This window comes from Pimephales promelas, chromosome 8 (assembly GCF_988280905.1).
Source record: "Pimephales promelas chromosome 8, fPimPro1.hap1.1, whole genome shotgun sequence".
NCBI classification, from domain to species: Eukaryota; Metazoa; Chordata; class Actinopteri; order Cypriniformes; family Leuciscidae; genus Pimephales; species Pimephales promelas.
This window is the reverse complement of record NC_142776.1, coordinates 22,945,252-22,968,384: the sequence shown is the minus strand read 5'-3', so window position 1 is coordinate 22,968,384 and position 23,133 is coordinate 22,945,252. Positions and strand designations below refer to the sequence as shown.

General features: G+C 37.3%; 1 protein-coding gene across 11 annotated transcripts in view; it reads left to right on the top strand.

Moving 5' to 3' along the window:
* Window positions 1-23,133, top strand: part of lrrc7 (leucine rich repeat containing 7) — a 136,727-nt gene that overhangs the window by 93,483 nt on the left and 20,111 nt on the right. For 6 of the 11 annotated variants that reach the window (XM_039691371.2, XM_089134188.1, XM_039691369.2 and 3 more), the window contains 14 exons: window positions 5,059-5,133; window positions 5,486-5,630; window positions 5,731-5,803; window positions 7,480-7,497; window positions 9,094-9,223; window positions 13,425-13,540; window positions 14,103-14,172; window positions 15,421-15,520; window positions 15,625-15,749; window positions 15,977-16,165; window positions 16,783-16,899; window positions 18,008-18,094; window positions 21,527-21,638; window positions 22,012-22,192. In XM_039691371.2, coding sequence (XP_039547305.1) covers window positions 5,059-5,133; window positions 5,486-5,630; window positions 5,731-5,803; window positions 7,480-7,497; window positions 9,094-9,223; window positions 13,425-13,540; window positions 14,103-14,172; window positions 15,421-15,520; window positions 15,625-15,749; window positions 15,977-16,165; window positions 16,783-16,899; window positions 18,008-18,094; window positions 21,527-21,638; window positions 22,012-22,192 — 1,538 coding nt within the window. The remainder of the gene's footprint in view (window positions 1-5,058; window positions 5,134-5,485; window positions 5,631-5,730; window positions 5,804-7,479; window positions 7,498-9,093; window positions 9,224-13,424; window positions 13,541-14,102; window positions 14,173-15,420; window positions 15,521-15,624; window positions 15,750-15,976; window positions 16,166-16,782; window positions 16,900-18,007; window positions 18,095-21,526; window positions 21,639-22,011; window positions 22,193-23,133) is intronic. The other 5 variants (XM_039691375.2, XM_039691367.2, XM_039691365.2 and 2 more) reach the window with 4 other exon arrangements.

Below are 23,133 nucleotides of genomic sequence, written 5' to 3'. Positions count from 1 at the left end.
TACATATAAAAAGGAGATTTGTCAAATTTGATTTCATGTCGACTTTAAGACGAAAAAGGTTTTAGAAAAGGTTCTCTCTTAGAAGAAAATGTTTCAAAATATTTAAAACCTTAAAGCTGCAGTAGGGAGTTTTAAGAAAACGTTGGTTTAGCTTGAAAAATTTAACAAGCACAATGTACAGGTCCCACCCCCAATTGCTCTCTGCTCCGCTACACCCCTCCCTTCACAGCTCCTCCCCCACAGCGGAGCCTGCCGTGAACGTGCTGGGGTGCGTTTCCCGAAAGCATCGTTAGCCAACTATGGTCGCAAGTTCCGTCGTTATCAGCATAGTTCAACGAATCGGTGTTTCCCGAAACCATCGTTCCAACGAACATTCGGAAACAGCATCGCAAAGTTGTGTGGTTTGAACGACAGCTCTTGACCTGTGGTTAGAGGCATCGTTTCTATATTTCATGACAAGTAATAAATCCTTATCTTGAGCAAAATAAGCAAGCTGACATTCAGTACAACCAGTGCCTTTTATTCAGCATCTTTAGTTTTTCAAAAGATGTGAAGTAACGTGTTTGAAGAGTGAGCATGTGCGAACGTGCTCTACTACGTAAGAACGAGCCAAATATTGAGTCTGGTAATAAAGCAAAACAACTGAGAACAATTAGAAATAGTCCTCAGATGACTGTAATTTATATAAAACAAATCTAGCGTTAATTGGATCTCAAACAGTTTCATTAAAAGTAGTTATTACTCCACCACGTGCGAAACCATTGTGGTTGAACGATACTTTGCGACAGTGGGTTTCGGGAAACAGTCGTGACAAGCTAGTTGATTTTTTCAACGATACATCGTACTATAGTAGTGAAACAGTGAACTATGTCGTTGTATGGGAAACGCACCCCAGGCTAGTAAGAAGGACCACCGATGACGGCGGATGAACAGTTATGGCACATTCACTAGTAGGGACGAAACATCAACAATATGCTTTACATTGACTACGGCCTGCCCATACTTTGACTACAAACTCTGTCCTCAAATCATTTATTTTGCAGTAATGTAACTTTATAACATTGCACCCTTTCTATAAGTTATACATAGCTAGTAAGATAATATAACGGTAACTAACGTAACAGTAAGTAAGTAATTATTCTAGCAATATGTAGGCCTAATGATAGATAAGGTTTGTTAGGACATTATTTCTGCAACATAACAAGCTAGTTAATTAGCAGGTAGCATTGTTGCTTTGCACAGTGCATGACATTATCTACATTAAGCGGCTTGAGTTTTAACACCGAGTCAATGGGCTCTGTCTAATTCTTTCTTTTTTGCTTGTTTATCACAATCAGTCTTTTTCCTTTTATCCATCTTTGTTTTATGAGCAGTTGCCACTCAAGAAATTGGCAGTTTAGGTTGTTTATCCGCCATTAGCACACATTAGCACACCCGCAATCTTGAGTTTGAACAACGGTACGCCGCGCACTGTGCAAGAGAGGGGTGTGATCAGCACATACACGAGCGCGATTGACACTGCTAAGACACTCCTCCTGGCTCTGATTGGTTGTTTCTGACTAGGGATGGGACGGTATGAAAATTTCATATCACGATTATCCACAAGTTTACTACGCCCCATGAGATCTTGCGTCAAAAGTGGGCGCGACTTCCGGTTTGAAGTAAACAAAGCGCTACTTGACATGCTTGACACTCGTTCATTCAACAGTTGACAGTCATTCAAGTTATAGCGATCCAAACTAGCTAACGATGTGGGAACACAACCTCAACGAAATTAAAAAGGTTGAAATAACAGTGCCTTTACCCTCCGCAGTAGTTGATTGGGAGTATTATAATAACATTATTAATAATCAATACTCATCAAGGCATGGTGACAGACAGTTGTGCGAGCTGACAAACAATTAAAATAAAAAATACACACTTAGTCATTGTGCTTTGGAGTTTATTCAAAATTATAAATGAATGTGCTACTTGAATACATTAACTGGCACATTTGGTATTCTGTCACCTCAGGCTTTAATCCTGAGTTTAGGTGTAACATCAGAAGCGAACAGCCAAACACATGCTGATAGAGTTTATAGAATATTAAGAATTTAAACAAATGTACACAGGAAGATTCGTTGTCTTTTGGGAGGTGATGGAAACTACAGTCGTTGGTAGGATCACTGTGATTTCGTTTTCATCTTATGTTCAAAACAATCACGTTTAAGCCACTGAATTAGTTTAGTCCGGTTATACATACAACCGCGAACAGCGCATGTTGTCCCTGAGCTCCGTAACGACATCTCTCATAAAGATTTGCGTCTTTAAATAGTAAAATAATTCTCCGAAAAACAGCTAGCCTCTTCGCTAACTAACACACAAAATACCATTGGAATGCTACTTCCGCCGCGTCACCGGAAGTTTCACCCACTTTATTTTTTACATGAGCGCCCCTCGGAAACTTGTGGATAGTGTCCAAAATAATCGTGATTATCAATATTATCACGGTTTTGTTAAAAATTTATGGAAGTGCTCAAAAAGAACCCACTTGCTACGAACTTTTCTTCACTGAAGCTTGACGTCTATTTCAAGTGAGTGACATAAAATGTTTTAACTCAAAACAACATTTCATGCCCAATTGTTTCCCTGCTGTAGTTTTGGTATTAAGGTCAAAGTTAACTTGCCTTGCGTTCGGGTGATGATCACACCAGTGACTTTTTGTTCGGCAGACAGGGTGACCATCCTTGATAAAGTTTCCCTCAGGACTTTTGTAAAACCCAAAATGTGACCACTCCTCAGATTTGGTCCTCTTAAAAGGCTGAAAAATCTCCTGAGCACGGTCACTGCCTTCCACCATTCCTTCTCGAATAGTAATTTAAAAAAATATTGCGTGCTGCGCGCCTGCGTCAGACTGGCCGACAGGATTCAGTGAGTTATTAAAATCGCGATAATCAAACACGGTTTTAATGATAATTAAATTTTAAACGATAATACTGACCGTCAGTACATTTTATCACGGTTTATCGTGAAACAGGTTATCGTCCCATCCCTATTTCTGACCAGGAGCAGTGTATTTCTGCAAATGGCAATTGACTCTGTGCACGAGAAAAATGCTAACTTCCGCCTTGAGGGCGGATGTTGGGTACTTCGGTTCCGGTTGCCGTTGTTTACATCCTACATCAGTGGACCGGCTATCTAAAGCTTAGCTATCTAAATATATTTGTCTAAAACTATGTTCGTTTGTTCATTGTCAAGTCAACCAACACAGTTTTCACTCATATTTGGGTGGCGCCAGGCGCTGCTGCATTGTGAAAAGTAAACGATATTTCACATTTTGTCACCGCACCCAAGCAGTCGCTTTACAGAGTGGAGCGTTGCGTATCCATGACAACTAGAAGGAAGTTTTTAGGCTACTAATTATTTATTATATTATACCCTTTAACCAGGAGAAGCCCCTGGGTTTAGAACCTATTTTGCAAGGGAGACCTGTTTAGAAATATGTGTGAACAGCCTAATATGTGTTAAACAGCCTAACTTGATAACGAACGAACCAACGTCGGATACCTTTATGACATGTATAGTGGTTGTCAACACTGATCTATATGACATTCTATATAGATAGTGGTTGTCAACAACATAGCCTCTGAACATCATAAACAAAACAATGGCCAACACAAACTGTTCTGGAAAATGCACTTTCTAACGCATGATTTCGCATTTTATAATGTATAGAGAGATATAACAGTTACCAAATCGCATAGCTTGAGCACGTAGCATGGCAACATTAATGTCCGAGTGATTCCACGTGTACCGCGTATGTACACGCCGTCAAATGTCCGAGCGAAACAAAAGAAAATGTAGATCTACATCTGGGGAGCGATATTTATTTTTTCCTAGGATGGTAGGAGTGACGGGTAGGTTGGGGTTGAGGTAGGTCATATGCTATATATATATATACAATAATAACGTTAAGTCAACGGTATTCATAAACACGCTGAAAAGAGATTATGCGTGTTGATGGCATGCCAAAAATACGTGATACGTGTCATACATACGCAATTTCATGAGATCAGTCTGAGCATGGATGTTGTGACTTAACGTTCCCTTCAAAATGATGCAAATACTGAGAAATGTAATATTTAAACCCCTTCTCTCTTGCTCTGGGGAGCTGGAGGAAAATCATTAGCCAGTCGATGAACATAATCGACTGTAATATTCGCCAAATGTTCAAGACATCTGGAGAAACATACATCCTCTGCGTCGTCCATCAGGCTACCGGAAACTAGACACCCCATATCGGTTTCGCAGCCGGAAATATGCTAACGTGCACATAGTCCATAGAACCACTGGGAGTAGCCAGAGGAGCTTGATTTTTTTCGGCACTTCATATAACACCTTTTGGGGCTTCCATCATGGGATTATTTTATGAATTTAGTTTTTAATTAATACATTTTCTTTTGATACATTTTTAATTTTAATAGAGCAGCTTGTAAACATACTGTATCACTAGATACAGTAAATTGTAAGTTTAAAATTGAAATTACCTTTTAAAGGTGAAAGTATTTTGAACTCATTTAACATTTCCAATTATATAGAACCTTTTTGGCATAAAGTTTTTATATGGTTTATTTTCCACTGTGAGGCCACACAGTTGTTTGCTTCAGTTGTCTTGGTAAAGCATGAGATAACAGACAATATGAAATGTAAATAGCGACCATATTATGGAGGATGATCACATATTTCTTTTAATTTTATTATTAACTTGCGTTAACTTCGCTCAAATAGTGTGCTTGGCCCGCTACAGACAAATTGGCTGCCAGGCAACAGACAAGAGACCAATCCTGATCCACTACATGCATTCTAACAGCACAGTTGGCCACGGTGTGTAATTGTGCCGTGCCGAACCAAGTTCAAGTGGAAATATTACTGGAACTGTTCCTTACTTTTCTTAGAATCAGAACGGTGGAAAAGCAGCTTAAGAGTGTATACCATACAGATTTTATGGATTTTCAATTGTGATGCTTTATATATTGTTCTTTTGTTGGTCATGAGTCATGACCCTCTTTTATTTTACAGCCAGAAGTGCTGGAGCAGATTCATAGTCTAAAAGAGCTGTGGCTGGACAACAATTCATTACAAACTATACCAGGGGTAAGCACAGGATACATCCACTCACAATTTCAAAAGTAGAATAGATATGCAGAGTAGAATTTACTACATGTATGACATATCAGCATACCTTGCCAACCCTGTTATAGAGTTCATACATTTATAATACCAGTAAGGCTAAATTAACATTTTACCATTATATAATCAGTTCCTTGTCATTCGGACATATCATTATGAGCGTTAAAAGTACTTGACTGGCAGTAAATGATGACACAATCTTTGAGTAAACTATTGAAAGTTGACATGACATTTTAACATACATACTGGACTATAATATCTGTATAAAGTAAAATATATGATTTCTTTAATTTATCTCTCTTGTTGTCTGCCGAAGTCTATTGGGAAACTGAGGCAGCTGCGATATCTAGACTTGGCCAAGAACAGGATTGAGAGTCTAGATGCAGATATCTCTGGCTGTGAGTCCATAGAGGACCTACTTCTTTCCTCCAACATGCTGCAACAGTTACCTGATTCAATAGGTAAAGTTCCACTGCTTGCTTTGTTGGAAATATTTGGGGTTTTAGGGGTTTTTCAGTATATAAGATTACTTGTGCATGATGTATCTTTATAATGTTACAGGAAAGTTGAAAAAGTTGACAACATTAAAAGTTGATGACAACCAGCTCACCTCACTGCCTAACACTATTGGAAGGTTAGTAACACACTTACAACTCATCCAGCTGTGTAAAGGAAAAATGACAAAGGCAGAAAATACCTCTGAGATGTCTTAGATTGTATTCCCTGAACATTCCTGTAATGCACAGTTTTTTATTTTTATTTTAGTTGACCTGAGCTTTTGTTAATATATATATATATAAGTTGACATTCAGTGACATTGAATTCTAGCTTATAGTGTCTGTATTGGATTTCACTTTGAATTGCCATCTGGGGCATGATATAACAATTCTGCAGCTTTGCTGCTGTCATTTTGACAGCTTTTCACACCCCAGCATGAGAAAATGCTGACTGTCAACTTCATTGTGACTCTCAGCTCAAGCAGTATCTTTCAATCTTTATTATCTATTGAGGGATTTTGTATGTAGATTCCTGATTGGGAAAAAACATGAGATTCAGGGACTAAAATGTACAATTCATTTAAACCCCTAAAAAAGTAATTAGAACAAACCTCCTTAGAGTCAATATATTGTTTAGCTAAAATGTGCATTGCTATCTGATAACTTGGAAAATAATAGGTTGATCTATTTTGGTTATTCTACAAAATGACTGCCGTTTTTATCTTTCATACACTACTGTTCAAAGGTTTGGGGTCAATAAAAATAATTTTTCAAGAAATAATACTTTTACTTAACATGGGTGCATTCAATTGGTCAAAATGACAGACAGAACATATATTTTTGTTAAACAGAAAACAATTTCCTAATAAAAATATTTTAATAATGAATAGCTGATGCCAACTTTTTTACATATTGTTATAGTGGTGTCTTTTCTAAACAACTTATCATTGAAAGTAGATATATGTAGATATCAGCATTTTTTTGGGTCCCACTTTATATTAAGTGGCTTTAAGTACTATATTACATTGAAATTAATAATTTGATACAATGGACTTATTGTGTACATACATGTTTTTACATTGTACTGATATTTTAAAAAATGCATGTAATTACAGCTATAATTACTTAATGGAATTACATTTGTAATTACAAAGTTGGCCCTCCCCTCACACCTTAGCCTACCCTTAAACTGACCCATACCACCACACCTGTCCCTAACCTTACCCGTATCACACCTCAATAGCAGCAAAAGTGTTTTACAATATGACAGGAACACAATAATACATTGTACTTATTGTTCAATGTAAGTACACGTAAAGCCACTTAATATAAAGTGGGACAAAGCAGGCTAGTACCTTGTACTTATCAAATTAAACCATTAAGCTGTCAACACTGTAATCTTTCTGAACAATTAAATCGCAGTGTATATTAAGATGTTTTAATTTCGTTTGAGATGGCACAATGCAATTAACACTGAAAAATATTAACCTGATATTGGTCTAATTAACTGTTTAAAATATTTAATTATATTTAATTTTATAAATGACCTTATCAAAACAGTTTCGCAAGTTTGACTTTGGGTTTTTAATTCAAAATCAAATGGGAAATTCAGGGACGAAGTGTATACCATTATTCACAGAATATGTTAATTGAGAGGTCATATTTTCTGCAGACTGCCTTTTTCATTTATCAAAGCTGTCACCACTACCTCATTCCTGTGATACTATACTCCATGCATCTCTCTTCTTGGTTTGTCATTGCTCGGTTCTGTGTGTTGTGTTAATCAAACATGCATCTTAAATGGGCACCTCAGTGCACGTGGCAAAACCGGGTAAGTAGACCAGCGAGCATTTGTATTCCCCACACGTCTGCCACAGCATGTTTATTTAGGCAAGGGCATACCTTTGCATCCATATCTCGCTTAAAGAGACACAATGAAAGCCCTACATATGGAAGGCCAGCTGGACCGGTCTGCTAGTACAAATGTTGTACTAATGACCTTACTTAGCTTAACAAACATATGTTGACCTCTTTCTAATTCATTAATTTAAAATACGACATAAAGGGGAAAAGCAACTAAGAAACAAAATACATGTTTTAAATGACTAATGTGAGGTCCAAATACACTCATTACTAAAAGTACTGAAACTCGTTTGACTCAATAAACACTGTGGCATATACCAGACCATTGTTAAATGCTATAAACTAACATAAGGTTTTTTAGAGCCCATATTTCATAGGATAATAGTGTTTTGTACAACCACCAGAACAGCATTGCAGTACTGTAATATATTTTTAGTAAAATCATCATTTCTTCTGTTAATTCATTCCTTTGTTACGTGGAGACAATGGTCCCACATAACTCACAATTCTCATTTTCCATTAACAAAACGTATTCCTTGTTTAAAAAGGATATGAGCCCTACACTCATACTACTTGTATTGGATGTACTCAGGCTTGGATATTTTGTAGGCACATTGTAAACATTTAAATGGGATGTTTGAATGTGAAATAGTTTACCTGTCATCATTTACACACCTTCATTTTCTTCCAAACTGTTATGATTTTCTATTACTCCATGGAACACAAAAGAAAATATGTTGATAAATGTGCTGGGCGCTCTTTTCCAAAGAAAATGAATGGGAACTGAGCAAGGCAAACTCCAACATGACAAAATACCACCATAAGAATCAGAAACTGACATCGGTACTACATGTTTCAAGTCTTATGAAGCCACACGAGCTAAGAATAGGGAGAATAGGGACTAATGTACTGTGCTAATATGAAGGAATATCTTTTACAGGTGTTTTACCCATATTTTGAACTATGCTTTTTAAACATTTGAATGACATGTTTTTGGGTTTAATGTCTATAAATTTCCTTACCTTTTACGTTTTTTTTTTCTTCTTCTATGGATTCTTTTCTTACAATGTATGATTACCTCCCACTTAGAATTGACGTTGATTGTGCCATATAAGATTTTCTGTAAATAATACAAAGCTTTTAAATGGCTTTAGAAGATTTGGAAAACAGTGGACATGGTTATGGTTATGGTTGAGTTGTTGTCATTTTTGGAGCTTGACTATCTGTATTGTCATTCATTTGAATTACATGAAAAAGAGTGTTTTACAAATTGAAAATCAAATGGGTTTGGAACAACATGAGGGTAAGCTAAAAATAAAATAAAAAATGAATGTGAATTCTTCCTTTGGTCTGGACAACTTGCTACTCAACCCAAACTAACAAGTAGAGCTATCCTCTACAGTTGAGGCAATTATGTCTTTATCTGCTGGACTTTAAAAAGACGTCACATGATGCATACGTTTATCTTATCCTCTCATTAAGTGTTTTCAATAAGCTTTCAATAGGGATTAATCGACCTTGCGTAACTATACACTCCTCACCTGCTTTCTCTTACATCTGCCAGTTTATCACTTTTAGAGGAGTTTGACTGTAGCTGTAATGAACTGGAATCCCTGCCTCCCACCATTGGCTACCTGCACAATCTTCGGACATTTGCGGCCGATGAGAACTTCTTGGCTGAGCTGCCCAGGGAAGTGAGTATCAGTGGACCTAATGCTCTTTCTACAGAATTATTAACGGAAATCTTTTCCTTTCTTTGTGATGAAAATACATCCTACTGTTGAGCTACGTTTGTGTTAATAATCTGTTCAAAACCATTAAAACTGTCAAAGGTTAAACAACGTACAAAATGTGTTCATGTCTGTCTACAACATGAATGAGCTCAGCTTAAACCAGTTAAACCCAGACCATAAAGGATTTTTTATTCAACAGGGTTTTTGCAATACTTCCAAATGAGTCAACTTTTTTAACTCACCTTTAGAATTTTGGGGTCATGTAGTTTTGATATGAATACGTTCATGATATCCTGATACCTTTTATAAAGGTTCTCTCTGTTTTTTGTTTTGTTTTGTTTTGCTGTCTTTATTTTGCACTGTCTAAAATCATGGTGTGCAGACTGTTCAACAGGGCCACAGCTTTAAAACTGTTAAAAACCTACACTACCGTTCAGAGGTTTGTGGTTGGTAGGGTATTTTAATGTTTTTGAAACAAGTCTCTTACGCTCATCAAGGCTGCATTTATTACAATTCAAAATAACTCTTATTTAAATAATATTTAAAATGTATTTTATTCCTGTGATGGCAAAGCTGAATTTTTTTAGCATCATTACTCCACTCAGTGTCACATGATCCTTCAGAAATCATTCTAATGCTTATTTGGTGCTTAAGAAACATTTTATATTATTATCAGTGTTGAAAATAATTTTTGTGGAAATCGTGATATATTTTCTTTTTTTAAGATTCTTTGATTGAAGAAAAGCATTTATTTCATAATGTGTACTTTCTTTTAAACAAATCTTACTGTCCCTAAACATTTGAATGGTAGTGTACAGTATTTGCTTCCCACAATCCCAAAGAAATAATTTTTACTGTGTGTAGACACAACACACAGAGCAATATTAAGGCTGTAGTAGACGAATCAAATTAAATAAGACATTTAAAATTGATATATTTAAATAGGATATACATTTTTAGCATTCAGTCAGTGTACACCTGGTTGTTCACATCCCTTTTGAGAGCCACTAAAGTGGCTTAAGGGACTGTTCGGTATTTATGGAAAGGGCCACCGGAGGAAAATAGGGGGAGGGTCATGCCTTTTTATTCTTTGTTGAGGTGAGGGTCATCCAACTTTTTTTTAGTCTAGGGGGAGGGTCACCTAACTTTTGTATTCATGAAAACAGTAAAATTTCAAAGCGGCTTGTTTGGTGCATATTTTTTCCATGTAGCTTCCATGTAGCTCTCTCGGTCGCGGCCCCCAACAAAACCCAACAAAAATGACCCAACAAAAATCCATACCAGTTTGCCGTTGTTTGACAGTGCGGACGCACTTCAGTACGCGCTCAGAAAAAGTGCATTAGAACAGAATGCAATGAAATGTTTACCCGGCAAAGCTTTAAAGCACAAGCAAAAAATGAACTTTTGTGATTGCGAATAAGTGCAGTTTCCTGTGAGTGTAACTCCGCAACATTAACATATGATGTGAATGTACGTCGAGTTTTACAGTATTGGGACTGAGGCGCCAGAACTGCTGCTGATATAATGTGTGCAGTTAGCACGACATTTTAGTTTTCATTCTTATTGTGTTGTTTCCACAACAATGTTAGGGAGTAAATCTACTGAAATTGCCACCATAACAGTGGAGTGTGATGTGTTAGACGAAGGGCTACCACATTTTTAACTTACTATTAGTATTTTTTTAAGTTAACATAATAAAATACGTAGACCTCCCAAAAAACTAGTTGAGGATATATTCCTTAAAATTGGGCAATTCCAGCGTTATGGACGTGACATTTGCAGTCAAAACCTGAAATATAAAATTCTCAGAAAATGCATTTAATACTGAAATGTCTGTTCATATATTCATACTCCCTTAAATGAGTCTAGACATTATAAAAATATCAGTCTACACATACACGTTTTAGACGTTTTATATTTAATATGAGGGAAATACACATGTGATGTGACACAAAAAATCGTTAACTTTTAGGTGGCAAAATATTTTTTAGTATTTCTATGAACTACGCTGCACAAAATAAAATTAATACTACCCACCGAATGAAGAAGGGTCGGCCTCCACATAACATAAAATATTATGTTATAATATATTCTTATTTATGAGGGGGGAAAAAAATGTTATGGTCGCTCTGAAAGTGACTGTAAAACTTTCTCAGAGACCTCAAACAGAAAGCACAAAGCCTTTCTTTAAAGTGAATTTCATTTTTTATTAATTGCATATTAATTTTAATCAATGTTTTATCAACCAATTGCCTGGATTTAATAAATAATAAGGAAATATATAGAAAATAGATCATCACGAAACATAGGCACCGGCGCGTGAACTGGACTCTCGAACTCAACCGAAATTCAGCGTATAGCCTAAGGTAGGCTACTTGCCTCACAGACCTACAAATATAGAAAGCTTGAAATGTCTACTTTTTAACAGAACAATTAAAAACGAAAGAAAACAGACTACAGTCTGCTCTCTGCTTATGTAATCCTTGTGAAATGCGCATTTCTCTCTGGCGCGTTCACTATACTGCGAAGATCACGATTCAGCATCGTCAACTTCATCTTTGCAGCCGACACTGACAAGGACTTGTAATAAACAATTAAAATGTATCTTTGCTATATTTGACACATTCATAATCATTACTTTTGCCTGATCTTTGTGGCAGCTTTTAGACACTTTATTGGCAGCACCACCCTTACATGTTACATGAACGCGTCACCACTGCATCAACACCGAAAACATGTTTTTTTTTATTTTTCGATAAAAAATTGTGATATAAACCGAATTGTAGGTTTGGTCTATCATTACAGCCCTAGTAAGATGAGAAAGCAGGAGTTTAGTCATTTGTCATGGTTGTAAAAAAAAAAAAAACAATGGCTACACTCTCAGGAAAAAAAGGTACAAAAGCTGTCACTGGGGCTGTACCTTTTCAAAAGGTACACTTTTGTGCCCAAATGCTTCATTTTGGTACCTTAGTGGTACATATTAGCACATAAAATGTACATATTAGTACCTAAATGTACATATTAGCACCTAAAATGTACATATTAGGACCTAAAATGTACTTAGCACCTAAAATGTACATATTAGTACCTAAATGTTCCTATTAGCACCTAAAATGGACATATTAGCTCCTGAAATGGACATATTAGCACCTAAAATGCATATATCAGCACCTAAGATGGACATATTAGCTCCTGAAATGGACATATTAGCACCTAAAATGCATATATCAGCACCTAAAATGTACATATTAGTACCTAAGTGTACATATTAGCACCTAAAAATGTACATACTGTATTGGCACCTAAAATGTACATATTAGCTCCTGAAATGGACATATTGTCACCTAAAATGTACTTAGCACCTAAAATGTACATATTAGTACCTAAATGTACATGTTAGCACCTAAAATGTACATATTAGGACCTAAAATGGACATATTAGCTCCTGAAATGTATATATCAGCACCTAAAATGTACATATTAGTACCTAAGTGTACATATTAGCACCTAAAATGTACATACTGTATTGGCACCAACATATTAGCTCCTGAAATGGACATATTATCACCTAAAATGTACATATTAGTACCTAAATGTACATATTAGCACCTAAAATGTACATATCAGCACCTAAAATGTACATACAGTATTAACACTTAAAATGTACATATTAGCACCTAAAATGTACATATTAGCACCTAAAATGGACAAAAGTTTACCTTTTGAAAAGGTACAGCCCCAGTGACAGCTTTTGTACCTTTTTTTTCTGAGAGTGTATCTGAATATCTTTGTCAAGCGCAAACCAGTACAGAAGTTAATCAATAAATTATCAGGGAGGGTCATGCCTTTTTTCTCAATCATTTTGGAGGGTCATAGAAAAAAATATTCCTGGCGAAGTCTTTTTTGACTACAGATCTCAAATCTCCTCCGGTAGCCCCTTAAATAAACAATGAACAGTCCCTAATACAGCAAAGCTAAAATCTGTAAAACCAAATGGTTGGTAATGCCCTGCTGACCTTCACTTACATAACACACTGTATTGACAGTTTACAAGAGTCATTTTACCTGAGAGAAAGAGAGGATGCTGATATCCAAAAAAAAAAAAAAAAAGCTGACAAAATTGCACCTTACCAGAGCTATCATATCCTGTCCTGTGCTGCAGATTGGAAACTGCAAGAATGTCACGGTCATGTCCTTGCGCTCCAATAAACTGGAGTTTCTGCCTGATGAAATTGGACAGATGACAAAGCTACGTGTTCTCAATCTAAGTGACAATAGGTAACACCTGTGTTCCTGTAGTTATCTTTTTGTTCTCATTTTACACCTTGTGCACACATTAATCACACCAACACTATGATCTTCAACATTGTTTACTAAATTAAAGATGAGACATGAAAATCTGTTCAAAGCATAGAAAGTACTTCAAACCTCTTATAGGTTGTTTTGAGCAGTCTTGATCGGTTTATGGAAAGCAGTGAGGATGGTGATTATTATTTTCCATAATGGCACAGTAATGGGGCATGACATCCTAAAAGTGCCTGGCCTGCCCATAGGCCAATTAAAAAAAGCTCTTTATGAGCTATGTGGGCAGTTTAGATGCTCTGAATACGATTACCTGGAAACTGAGTAATTAAACTTAACCAAGACTAAATGCGACATAGACATTAGAGTACCTTGGTTAATGGGCCCGTTAAATGGAGAGAATTACCACAGGTCTTTATAACATTTTAACTGCACCAAATAACTCACTGCAACAGTTTGTTTTCCCTCATTTGGCTTTTGACATCCATGTTTTACCTTTTTGAATTCTTATGAACTAATTCTTTATGTTCTGTTGTAGGTTAAAGAATCTTCCCTTCACATTCACTAAATTGAAAGATCTTGCTGCACTGTGGTTATCTGACAATCAGGTTGTTATTTGGACCTCCTTTTTAAATCGTATTAGACCATTTTGCAAGATGTAAACAACACTGGTCCAGAAGCTCTTCCTGTTTCAGTTTTTTTTAACACTACATAAAAGCTGGGATAAAATACAACCAACAGAACATATAAAACTGAATCAAAATGTTGAACAAACATCTTTAAGATGTTTTCTTTACATGTGAAATAAAGAAAACAGTTATAAACTGAAACAGGAAGTGTTTCTGGACCAGTGTTGTTTACATCTTGCAAAATGGTCTATATTTGGATCATTTTTTAACCACATTTTACAAACCATTTAATACAATTGGCCCCCAATTAGTGTTTGGGCCATATACAACTTAATGTATGAATTTCATTGGATTAATGCATTATATAACAAAATATAAAACTAAATGAACCCTCCACCCCACCCCACCCCCCCCCCCTCAAAAAAATGTAAGTAAGTAAAATGGTTTTACTTACTTAGAAGCAAACGCCACGGTTAATTGTTTGTTAAATGTGGTTAATAAGTAGGGATGCACTGGTTTATGCGAAAGCCGATAACCGTTATGTTGGCCAATAATTCTAAATCCAAATTTTTGAGAGTCTGATTACAAGAATAAAAGTATCACCATTAAAAGCCATGTCCCAAGCACACAATTATAATGTTCTCATTATAATTTTATGTAGCCTATATAACAGCACTTGTTGCACTTGACTGCATTTTCCTATTTTGAAGTGATTCCAATCATATTTCAAGAAATTCAGAACCATAATGGTGAAGTGTCTCAGCTAAATGAAATTATCCATTATTTATTGACTTTAATATATCAGCCAAATTTTTTTTATTGGGACGATAACGATAACATAACAAAATGAACATATGAAGAGTTCAGATGCAAAAGCCTCTAAGTGCCATTTGAAATTTTCTTCTAAAATGACCATTTTTATCAAGCTTGTATATTTAAGTTCAGTAATTTCACTTAAATGACAATTAATAGGTAATCTTCATTGCCATTTAAGTGAAATTATTGAACTGAAATATACAAGCTTGATAAAAATGATCATTTTAGAAGAAAATTTCAAATGGCACTTAGAAGCTTTTGCATCTGAACTCTTCATATATAATCCAATGCTGATATGGTGGCCGGTATATCATGCTACCCCTATTAAAAAAGTAATCATAAAACATACTGCCATTAATAAATTTGATTTGACAGTTATATTTGTTTACAACATTTCTTTTTGTTATTCAGTCCAAGGCCCTTATCCCCCTTCAAACAGAGGCTCACCCTGAGACCAAACAGAGAGTCCTTACCAACTACATGTTTCCTCAGCAGCCCCGGCATGATGAGGGTGAGAATACAGTAAATCAGCCGTTTCTCTTTTCTTATTTACATTTTACCAGATTGATTTTTTTTTTTTTTTTTTTGGATGGATGTGGGTTTTCCATTCTGCAGATTACCAGTCTGACACTGACAGCTTTAATCCCACTCTCTGGGAGGAGCAGAGACAACAGAGGATGACGGTGGCATTTGAGTTTGAGGACAAGAAGGAAGAAGAGGACAACTCAGGAAAAGTGAAGGTCCCCTTAGGAATTTTAAATGTGAAACAGTCAGCCTCTTTAGCCCCGTTTACACCTGGCATTAACATCCATCTCACGTGATCTGGTCTGATCACAGATGTTAATATCAGATGTAACCAGGATGACTGCAGTATCTGGTTAGCTGTGATTAATGAAAAAAACCTTTAAGCAACAGAAAAGGTCATGGCGCTGCCATATGGGCTAAATCCTCTTCCCTCTATCTGCAGGTTGAGATTAATCTGAAGCGCTATCCCACCCCTTACCCAGAAGACCTAAAGAACATGGTGAAGTCAGTGCAGAACCTGGTGGGTAAGACCACTCACCCCCTCAACACTGAAAAATGCTCTTCTGGGACCAATATGGAGCTCCACAGCCAAGACAAGTATGAGCCCAAGTGGCCCATTGCTCCTAAGGAGGTAATGCTTCTTATCTTATTTTATCACAGTGCCTACCTGGGTTCATACATCAATGTCTCTGCAATTTGGCTTACAATGTGCTTTTTTTTGTTTTATAAAAAGGATAGTTCAGACTCTGAATTTTGAATGGAACGCAGATAAACAAATAACTGTTACTACTATATTTCTCATCCAAGTTTACAGGTAGACCAAAATATTTCAAAATAGGCTCTGGGGACCACCTTAGGGACAAAAATAACAATAATGTGACAGTTCACAGCTGCAAAAAATAAATAAATAAACAGGTTTTGTAGGGATGCCAGACTTTCTTTAATGTTCCTTATGATTGTATTATTCATCTTAGTTGATTTTTTTGTTAATTTCCGTTTGCAATTTAATAATTTTATAATAACGATTATATAATAATTATGTAAAATAATTGTAAATATTATAATATATTTACATTATAATGCGGTTACTGCAGTTTTATAAACATTCAGAGGTAATATATCACGGTGATTACTCATGGTAAAATGAAAAATGTGACACATTGCTTGCATATCCATCACTTGGATAGGTTTATTTTGTCATTGAATCATGAGACACCATTCAATGAGATTAGTGCATGTTCTCTGCAGGTGATGGAGCGAGAGGTCAAAGACTATTCTAAACCACCAATGTCTGATCAAGGTGTCCTCCTCAACTCAGCCATTGACATCCCAAAACGCAAAGAGGATCTGACTGAGAGCTCGGAAGTATGCCAAGTTTTCTCTTTTAATTTTGTCTCTTTTAAATGCTGAATGCCTTAGCTTTACCCTCTTATCCTCGGGGTAGCAGCTTGTTTTACAGCCCTCTTTAACCTTTATAATGGTTCATTATTGTAACTACAAAACACATTAGGGATTTATGAAGTCAATAACTTTAAAAGAGAAGGATGAGCGTGTGTAATGAAATTTAGGCTTTAGTTTTTGAAGGTATTTGCATCCTCTGTGTCAGAGTCAGTTTGGTTTTATGTTCAGTATAGAGTGTTGTGTAGTACTCAGAGTGTTTGTTAAAGGTTAGCTGAACCTGCGGAGATAAAATACACAAAGATCGGAGCAAATGTTTCATCTCTCACAGCCAGCAACCCCCCTCCCCAACCGCCAGAGCTGCAGTGTTGTTTAGGACACAGGACAACAAAGAAGTCATTAACTTTGCCTATGAATATTAGAGCAGAGCTGGTACAATTAGTAATGAATGTCACAATCACCTTGTAGGATGCTTTATTTTTTTGGTAACTCACCTATTTCCTACAATTGTTTACTAGAAATCTAGATCTACAGTGTTTTTACCCTCGCTCGGTCTTCAGGTTTATTTCCCGTAGCATTGCTCAGTTGTACAGCTGAAAATCTTTCAGTAAACAGAAATAAAGGTCAGAGTGAAATGTCAAGAACACTCAGAGGACCCATTAAAGGTCCCTTTACGAAAATATGAATCGAATTCAGGAATGGTAAGATGATTTGAGTAAACCAGAATAAATCAAGGAATTATGCAAACACAGCTACATTCATAATCCATTCATTGATGCCAGGCTTCTCTATGCTTGCAGTAGCTCTTTGTTTAGAATAGCATACAAGTGCATGGTGTATTGTGTCCGTCGCAGCTTGGCCTTACACTGCTTTCCCCCAGGGTCTCAGAGACCAACCCCCGGCCAAACTGTGGAGCTACCAACATTATTATTAGTATTATCAGGGTTATTGGGACCTTGGGAGTACCAGTGCCATAAACCTCATGTTTCTTACACATTCTTTTCTTTCTAGACCATGAGAATCCATTTTTGTTTGTTTGTTTGTATATATATGTATGTATGTTTGTTTTGCTTAGATTTCTTTACATCGCGTCGTCCCCAAGCAGCCACAGCCAGAGAATACAAGCCTGGCCGTTACTTCCTCTTCCTGTTTCTGCCTCATAGTAAGTGGCTGAGAGACCAGACAGCAAAAAAAAATCAGCTAAGCATATGGGGTGGCTCATTTCAACTGCCTTCAAAGCAAATTCAATTTGTTTTCTCAGACACCCCCATTGTGGGTGAAAGCGAGCTATTTTTTAATATAGTGAAATATTATAATTTAAAATAACAGTTTTCCATGTGAATATATTTTCCAAATGTAATTTATTCCTGTGACGGCAAAGCCATTTTTAGCATCATTGCTCCAGTCCAGTCATCAGTGACGCATGATCCTTAAGAAATCATTCTAATATGCTGATTTGCAGCTTAATTTCTTCTTATTAACAATGCTAAAAACAGTGATGCTGCTTATTATTTTTTCAGAAACTGTGACACCTTTTCTCAAGATTATTTGATGAATAGTGAGTTCAAAACAACAGCATTTATTTGAAATAGAAATATTTTGTAATATTGTAAATTTGTAATACTGTCAGTTTTGACCAATTTAATGTATCCTTGCTAAATAACAATATAACTATGTATTACTTATATTACTTACTGAACACAAACTTTTGAATGGTAGTGTATAAGAGCTATTTTACTCCAAATATCCCTGGAATCTTTGGTATAATTCGAATCAAATTGCCCACATGCTGAATTTGGTTCCCAGATAATTTAAAAGAAATATGAAAGCATTGGTCTGCCGCATCAATTTACACAGTCACATTTTTTTTTGACCAATTGTGCCAGAGCAATGAAGAACAAAAAAGACAAAATAGAAAAGATGATGGCAGGTAAGGGGAGAGGCGGCTATAAAGGAGTAAAATAAATAACAAGAGACGTTCTGAGAGAACGTTCTGATATGTGACTTCTCTCTTGCTCTGCTGCCGGTTGTGTGAGCCAGCCTGCTGATGTACAGTCAGGTCTGAGAGGTGTGAGTGTGAGACAGCTGTGAGAGACCTTGAAGCATCTGATTTGCTCCTGGGGGATTTGACCAGACAAGCCAGGACAAGGCCTGTGAATCCTTGCAGTCTACATATTAGTCTGCTAATGATGAATCTTAACTTGATGTTGAGGTGTGAGATCACACTCTGTTACTTCTGATATAGTTCTCAGCTTCAGTTTTGTTTAACTTCGAGGTCATTTGGGGACAATGTTTGTGTTTTATAATCAGGAAACTGTCACTGTAATGTAATAAGGGAGTTGTTTAAGCATTTTCTAATGAATGACTCATTTTAATATACTGTATATACATGTATTTTCCGGTTTAGCTTTCTGATCCTTTTGTAACGTCTTTAACTGGAATCTTGTTTTTTAAACATAATGCTGTTGTGTTTTAACGGCTTAGTTTTTCTAAAAGCAGATCCTGCCTAATAGAGTTTTATGCAATATGCAATTAGAAAAACATATTTTAATTCAGCCAAAATGTTTGCTGTTAATATAGCAACTGTTTTCAATATAATTGGATAGGTTGGCATTTGAAAATAAATTTATTTTGATTTATTTTGACACTGTGATCTAAAATTGGATTACAAGTATCACCTACTGTAGTATGTTTTAGTGGGCCTATAAACAATTAGTCTTGCTTGACATATCTAGAAGAGGGAACGGGTATTGCGTAAGTTTAGCTTACGCAACGGGAAAGATTAATCTTTTCGAGATATTGAAGCAAAAAAAAATTATCCTTAATTTCGTATTTATTGTCATAGCAGTGCAGCTGCTAGCAGACCATAGCCTTAGCCTGCCAATATGGGCGTGGCTTAGCATATATAAGCAGGGCTCGGGAGCTGTTTCTCTGGTTTTCATCGACTGAAGCGAAAATCGCTTGTGGCGTGAGCATGGCAGGTTACGCAATACTCGTTCCCTCTTCTACAGAGAACCGAGGTTACGTTAGGTAACCAAGTACATTCTCTTACAAAAGATTCTCTCGTATTGCGCAAGTTTAGCTTACGCTATGGGAAACCTTTTGTCAACCTCGTTTGCGCCGAGCATCCATTTATGAGTCCCAGGGTTTCCCGGGGAACCCAGATAAGTGGGAAAATAAGGCGACCAGCAACGCAGCACTTGTACGTAAGAACTCATAGGGAATACAGAGCTCACCGCTGGTGTGTATAAGCACATAGCACATACCCATTAGTGCAGAAGAGCTGGGACACGTGAGGGTAGCCTGCGTACGAACATCTGGACAGAACGTACATCTCACTTTTGCCTGCAGAGCGGAACTTCTAGGTTATAAAACCTGACAAAGGTGGACGGGGAGGCCCGCCGCCACACATATGTCATGAATAGAAATTCCGCTGGACCACGCCCACGAATATGGCCATGCCTCTAGTGGAATGAGCCCTGATGCCCATGGGGCATTGCAGACTTCTCGACACGCAAGCGGCAGCTATAGCGTCCACAATCCATCTGCTTTGTTTCGAGGCGGCGAGAGCCTTGGTGCGCCCACCAAACAAAACAAAAAGCTGCTCCAAGCGCCTGAAAGGGGCGGAGCATGCAGTGTAAACCCTCAGCGTCCTGACTGGGCAGAGGAGATCAAGTTGCAGACGCATGCGCACCGAGGCGGGGTAGCTTTCTTGTAACGTAAAAAAAGCTAGCCGCGGTTAGAACAGCTGTCAGCAGCACGTCCCCATTCAGAAACGACGCAGTGCGGATTGTGAGCGGCAGCTGCACATCTGTGAGGGGAGGCGGTAAAGGCGAGAGCAAAGCTCGAGGGAGGGAGTCCGGCGAGCACGTCGCAGTGGCCACAGGCTCCGGCAGTCTTTGAGAACATCTTCTGCGCGGTTCTGCAAAGGGCGAGTGACGACTTGAGGGTTGAACACTTCGAGCAGAGCCAGCAGGGTCGACATCGGAAGTGTGTCGCAGAGCTTACAACCCCTTTAGAGGGCGAGAGATGCGTGTTTCTGGCCCAGGCATAGAGCGCAGATCACATGGTGGTCTCCGTCACTGAGCTGATGTTGAAGGATGGCTGAAGGTGGGGAAGACAGCCGGCTTCTTCAGGCGCTGTCCTAAGATGACTTCTCTCTAGATCCAGCGATGCATAGAGCTTCGCTGAAGAGATGAAAATTGGAGAAACAGCCTCCAAGCCCTGCTTATATATAAGCCACGCCCATATTGGCGGGCTATAACGCTGTGAAGGTGAGAGCGCACTTCATTGGACGTGGTGTCACGCCGGGCTCAGTGGTGGGCTCATGTAGTTCCCGCAGGGAAGCCTATGAGCACGCTAGACAGCCTCCTCTAGGTCTGCTAGCAGCTACACTGAGTTGACAATGAATATAAAATGAAGGATAATTTTTTGACTTCAATATCTCAAAAAGAAGCTTTCACGTAGCGTAAGCTAAACTAATGCAATACGAGAGAACCTCTCGTAAGAGAACCTCCCCACTGCCCTAGTGCCTGTTTTGTATTCCTTTTGTCTAGTGTTTAATTCAGTGTGAATTCGACACCTGTCTTTCCAGGACTCAATGGGAGGTTCCCCCAATGATATCCGAATTTCTGACATGAGACCAACTTTGGTAGAGCCATCTATGTACAAACCAAAGGTTGTGTTACTGGGCAAAGAAAAAAAAGGTTAGTGAGAAAAAAAAAAGCCTGTAGACATTCAAGATGGCATGACTTGAAAATCTTTTATTTTCCAAATGCATGTTATTGATCTTATTGTGGACCAAAATATCATAACTTGATCTTATCTTATTTTGGTTCCATTTTTCAAGAAATCTCCCCATTCTCTTTTGATGTTTATTAATAAAGCTAAAATCCTTCTGAGAATGATGTTCTGTTATAACGATGCATTGTGTAATTGCACTGGGGATCACTGTGGGATAATAGTTGTTGTGAGAGGCACAATAATTGGGGTTTATTCTAGACAAAAATAGTTGTTGTTGATGCATATATTAAACTATTTTTCCTTGTATACCTTTATGCCTATTTTATCTTTTTTAAGAGTCCACAGATGAGTCTGAACCAGACAAAATGCACTGTTTGAACAACAGCGGATCATCTGCCACTTATTCAGACTACTCGCCCTCCCAGGGATCATCTGGCTCCTCCAACCCACCTGGAAATGTCAGTAATCTGCAAACATCTGGGAAAGAGGGGCCACCACAGACTCACTGGACCAACAGGTTGGCAAGAATTTAATCACTGCCACTATTAGTAATCGACTAATAGACCATCTGTGCTTTCATATGACATGGCAGTTGATCAAACAGTTTAGATATTCAGCTCACTGACTTTTGGGTGGCCCAAAACTGATGTTGTGTCATTGTAATAAACATCTCTGCCTATAATCCATAATTATTTAAGACAATTTTAACCAATCAATTGCATCAACCCTCTACAGACACACTAAAGCTTGAGTCGCTAATGGCTAATACATTTTTTTTTTTTTACTTTCCAGACTTTTTACATGGAATTCAAGAACAATGCAAATTTGTAAAAAAAAAAAAAAAAAAAAAAAAAAAAAACATAAATATAAAATATGAATTTCAAAACAGTGACAGTTCTGTTAACTCTTGGCCATCGGGCAGTCCTTATGGTCAATTTTGGGTTAGTTGTTCATGTGAGACTTTTTGTCTCACGTTGAGTCTGTGTGTGTGAGAGAAAGCGACAGAGGGTGCTGTCAGCAATGTGCAATGTGCCTAAAGCACATCAGGCAATGAAATTAGATCTGTGCTAAAACACAGGCAACGTAAATCGTACAATTTACTAGCCATTAGCTAAAATTAAAGCTAATTAAAGACATTTAGCTGCCTACTATGAAATTTGGTTGCATTTGTGAGTTACAGTATTTAGTCGCATTGTATAGGGTTGAGCATATAGTTTTTACCTACTGGCAATATTTATAAAACACAGAATTGCATTTCATATTTTTCATATTATTACTACCTTTTCATGTTATTCAGTGAAATAGATTGCAAATCTGTGCCTTTGTGGGGATATCCCGTACACCACTGATGATGTTGTTTTTTTTTGCCTTTTACCTTCAATTTTAATTAACAAGACAATTGAAGACCCCATACTATCTGGGCATTTGTTTCTTTTAAAATGCCTCTATTGCTCACAT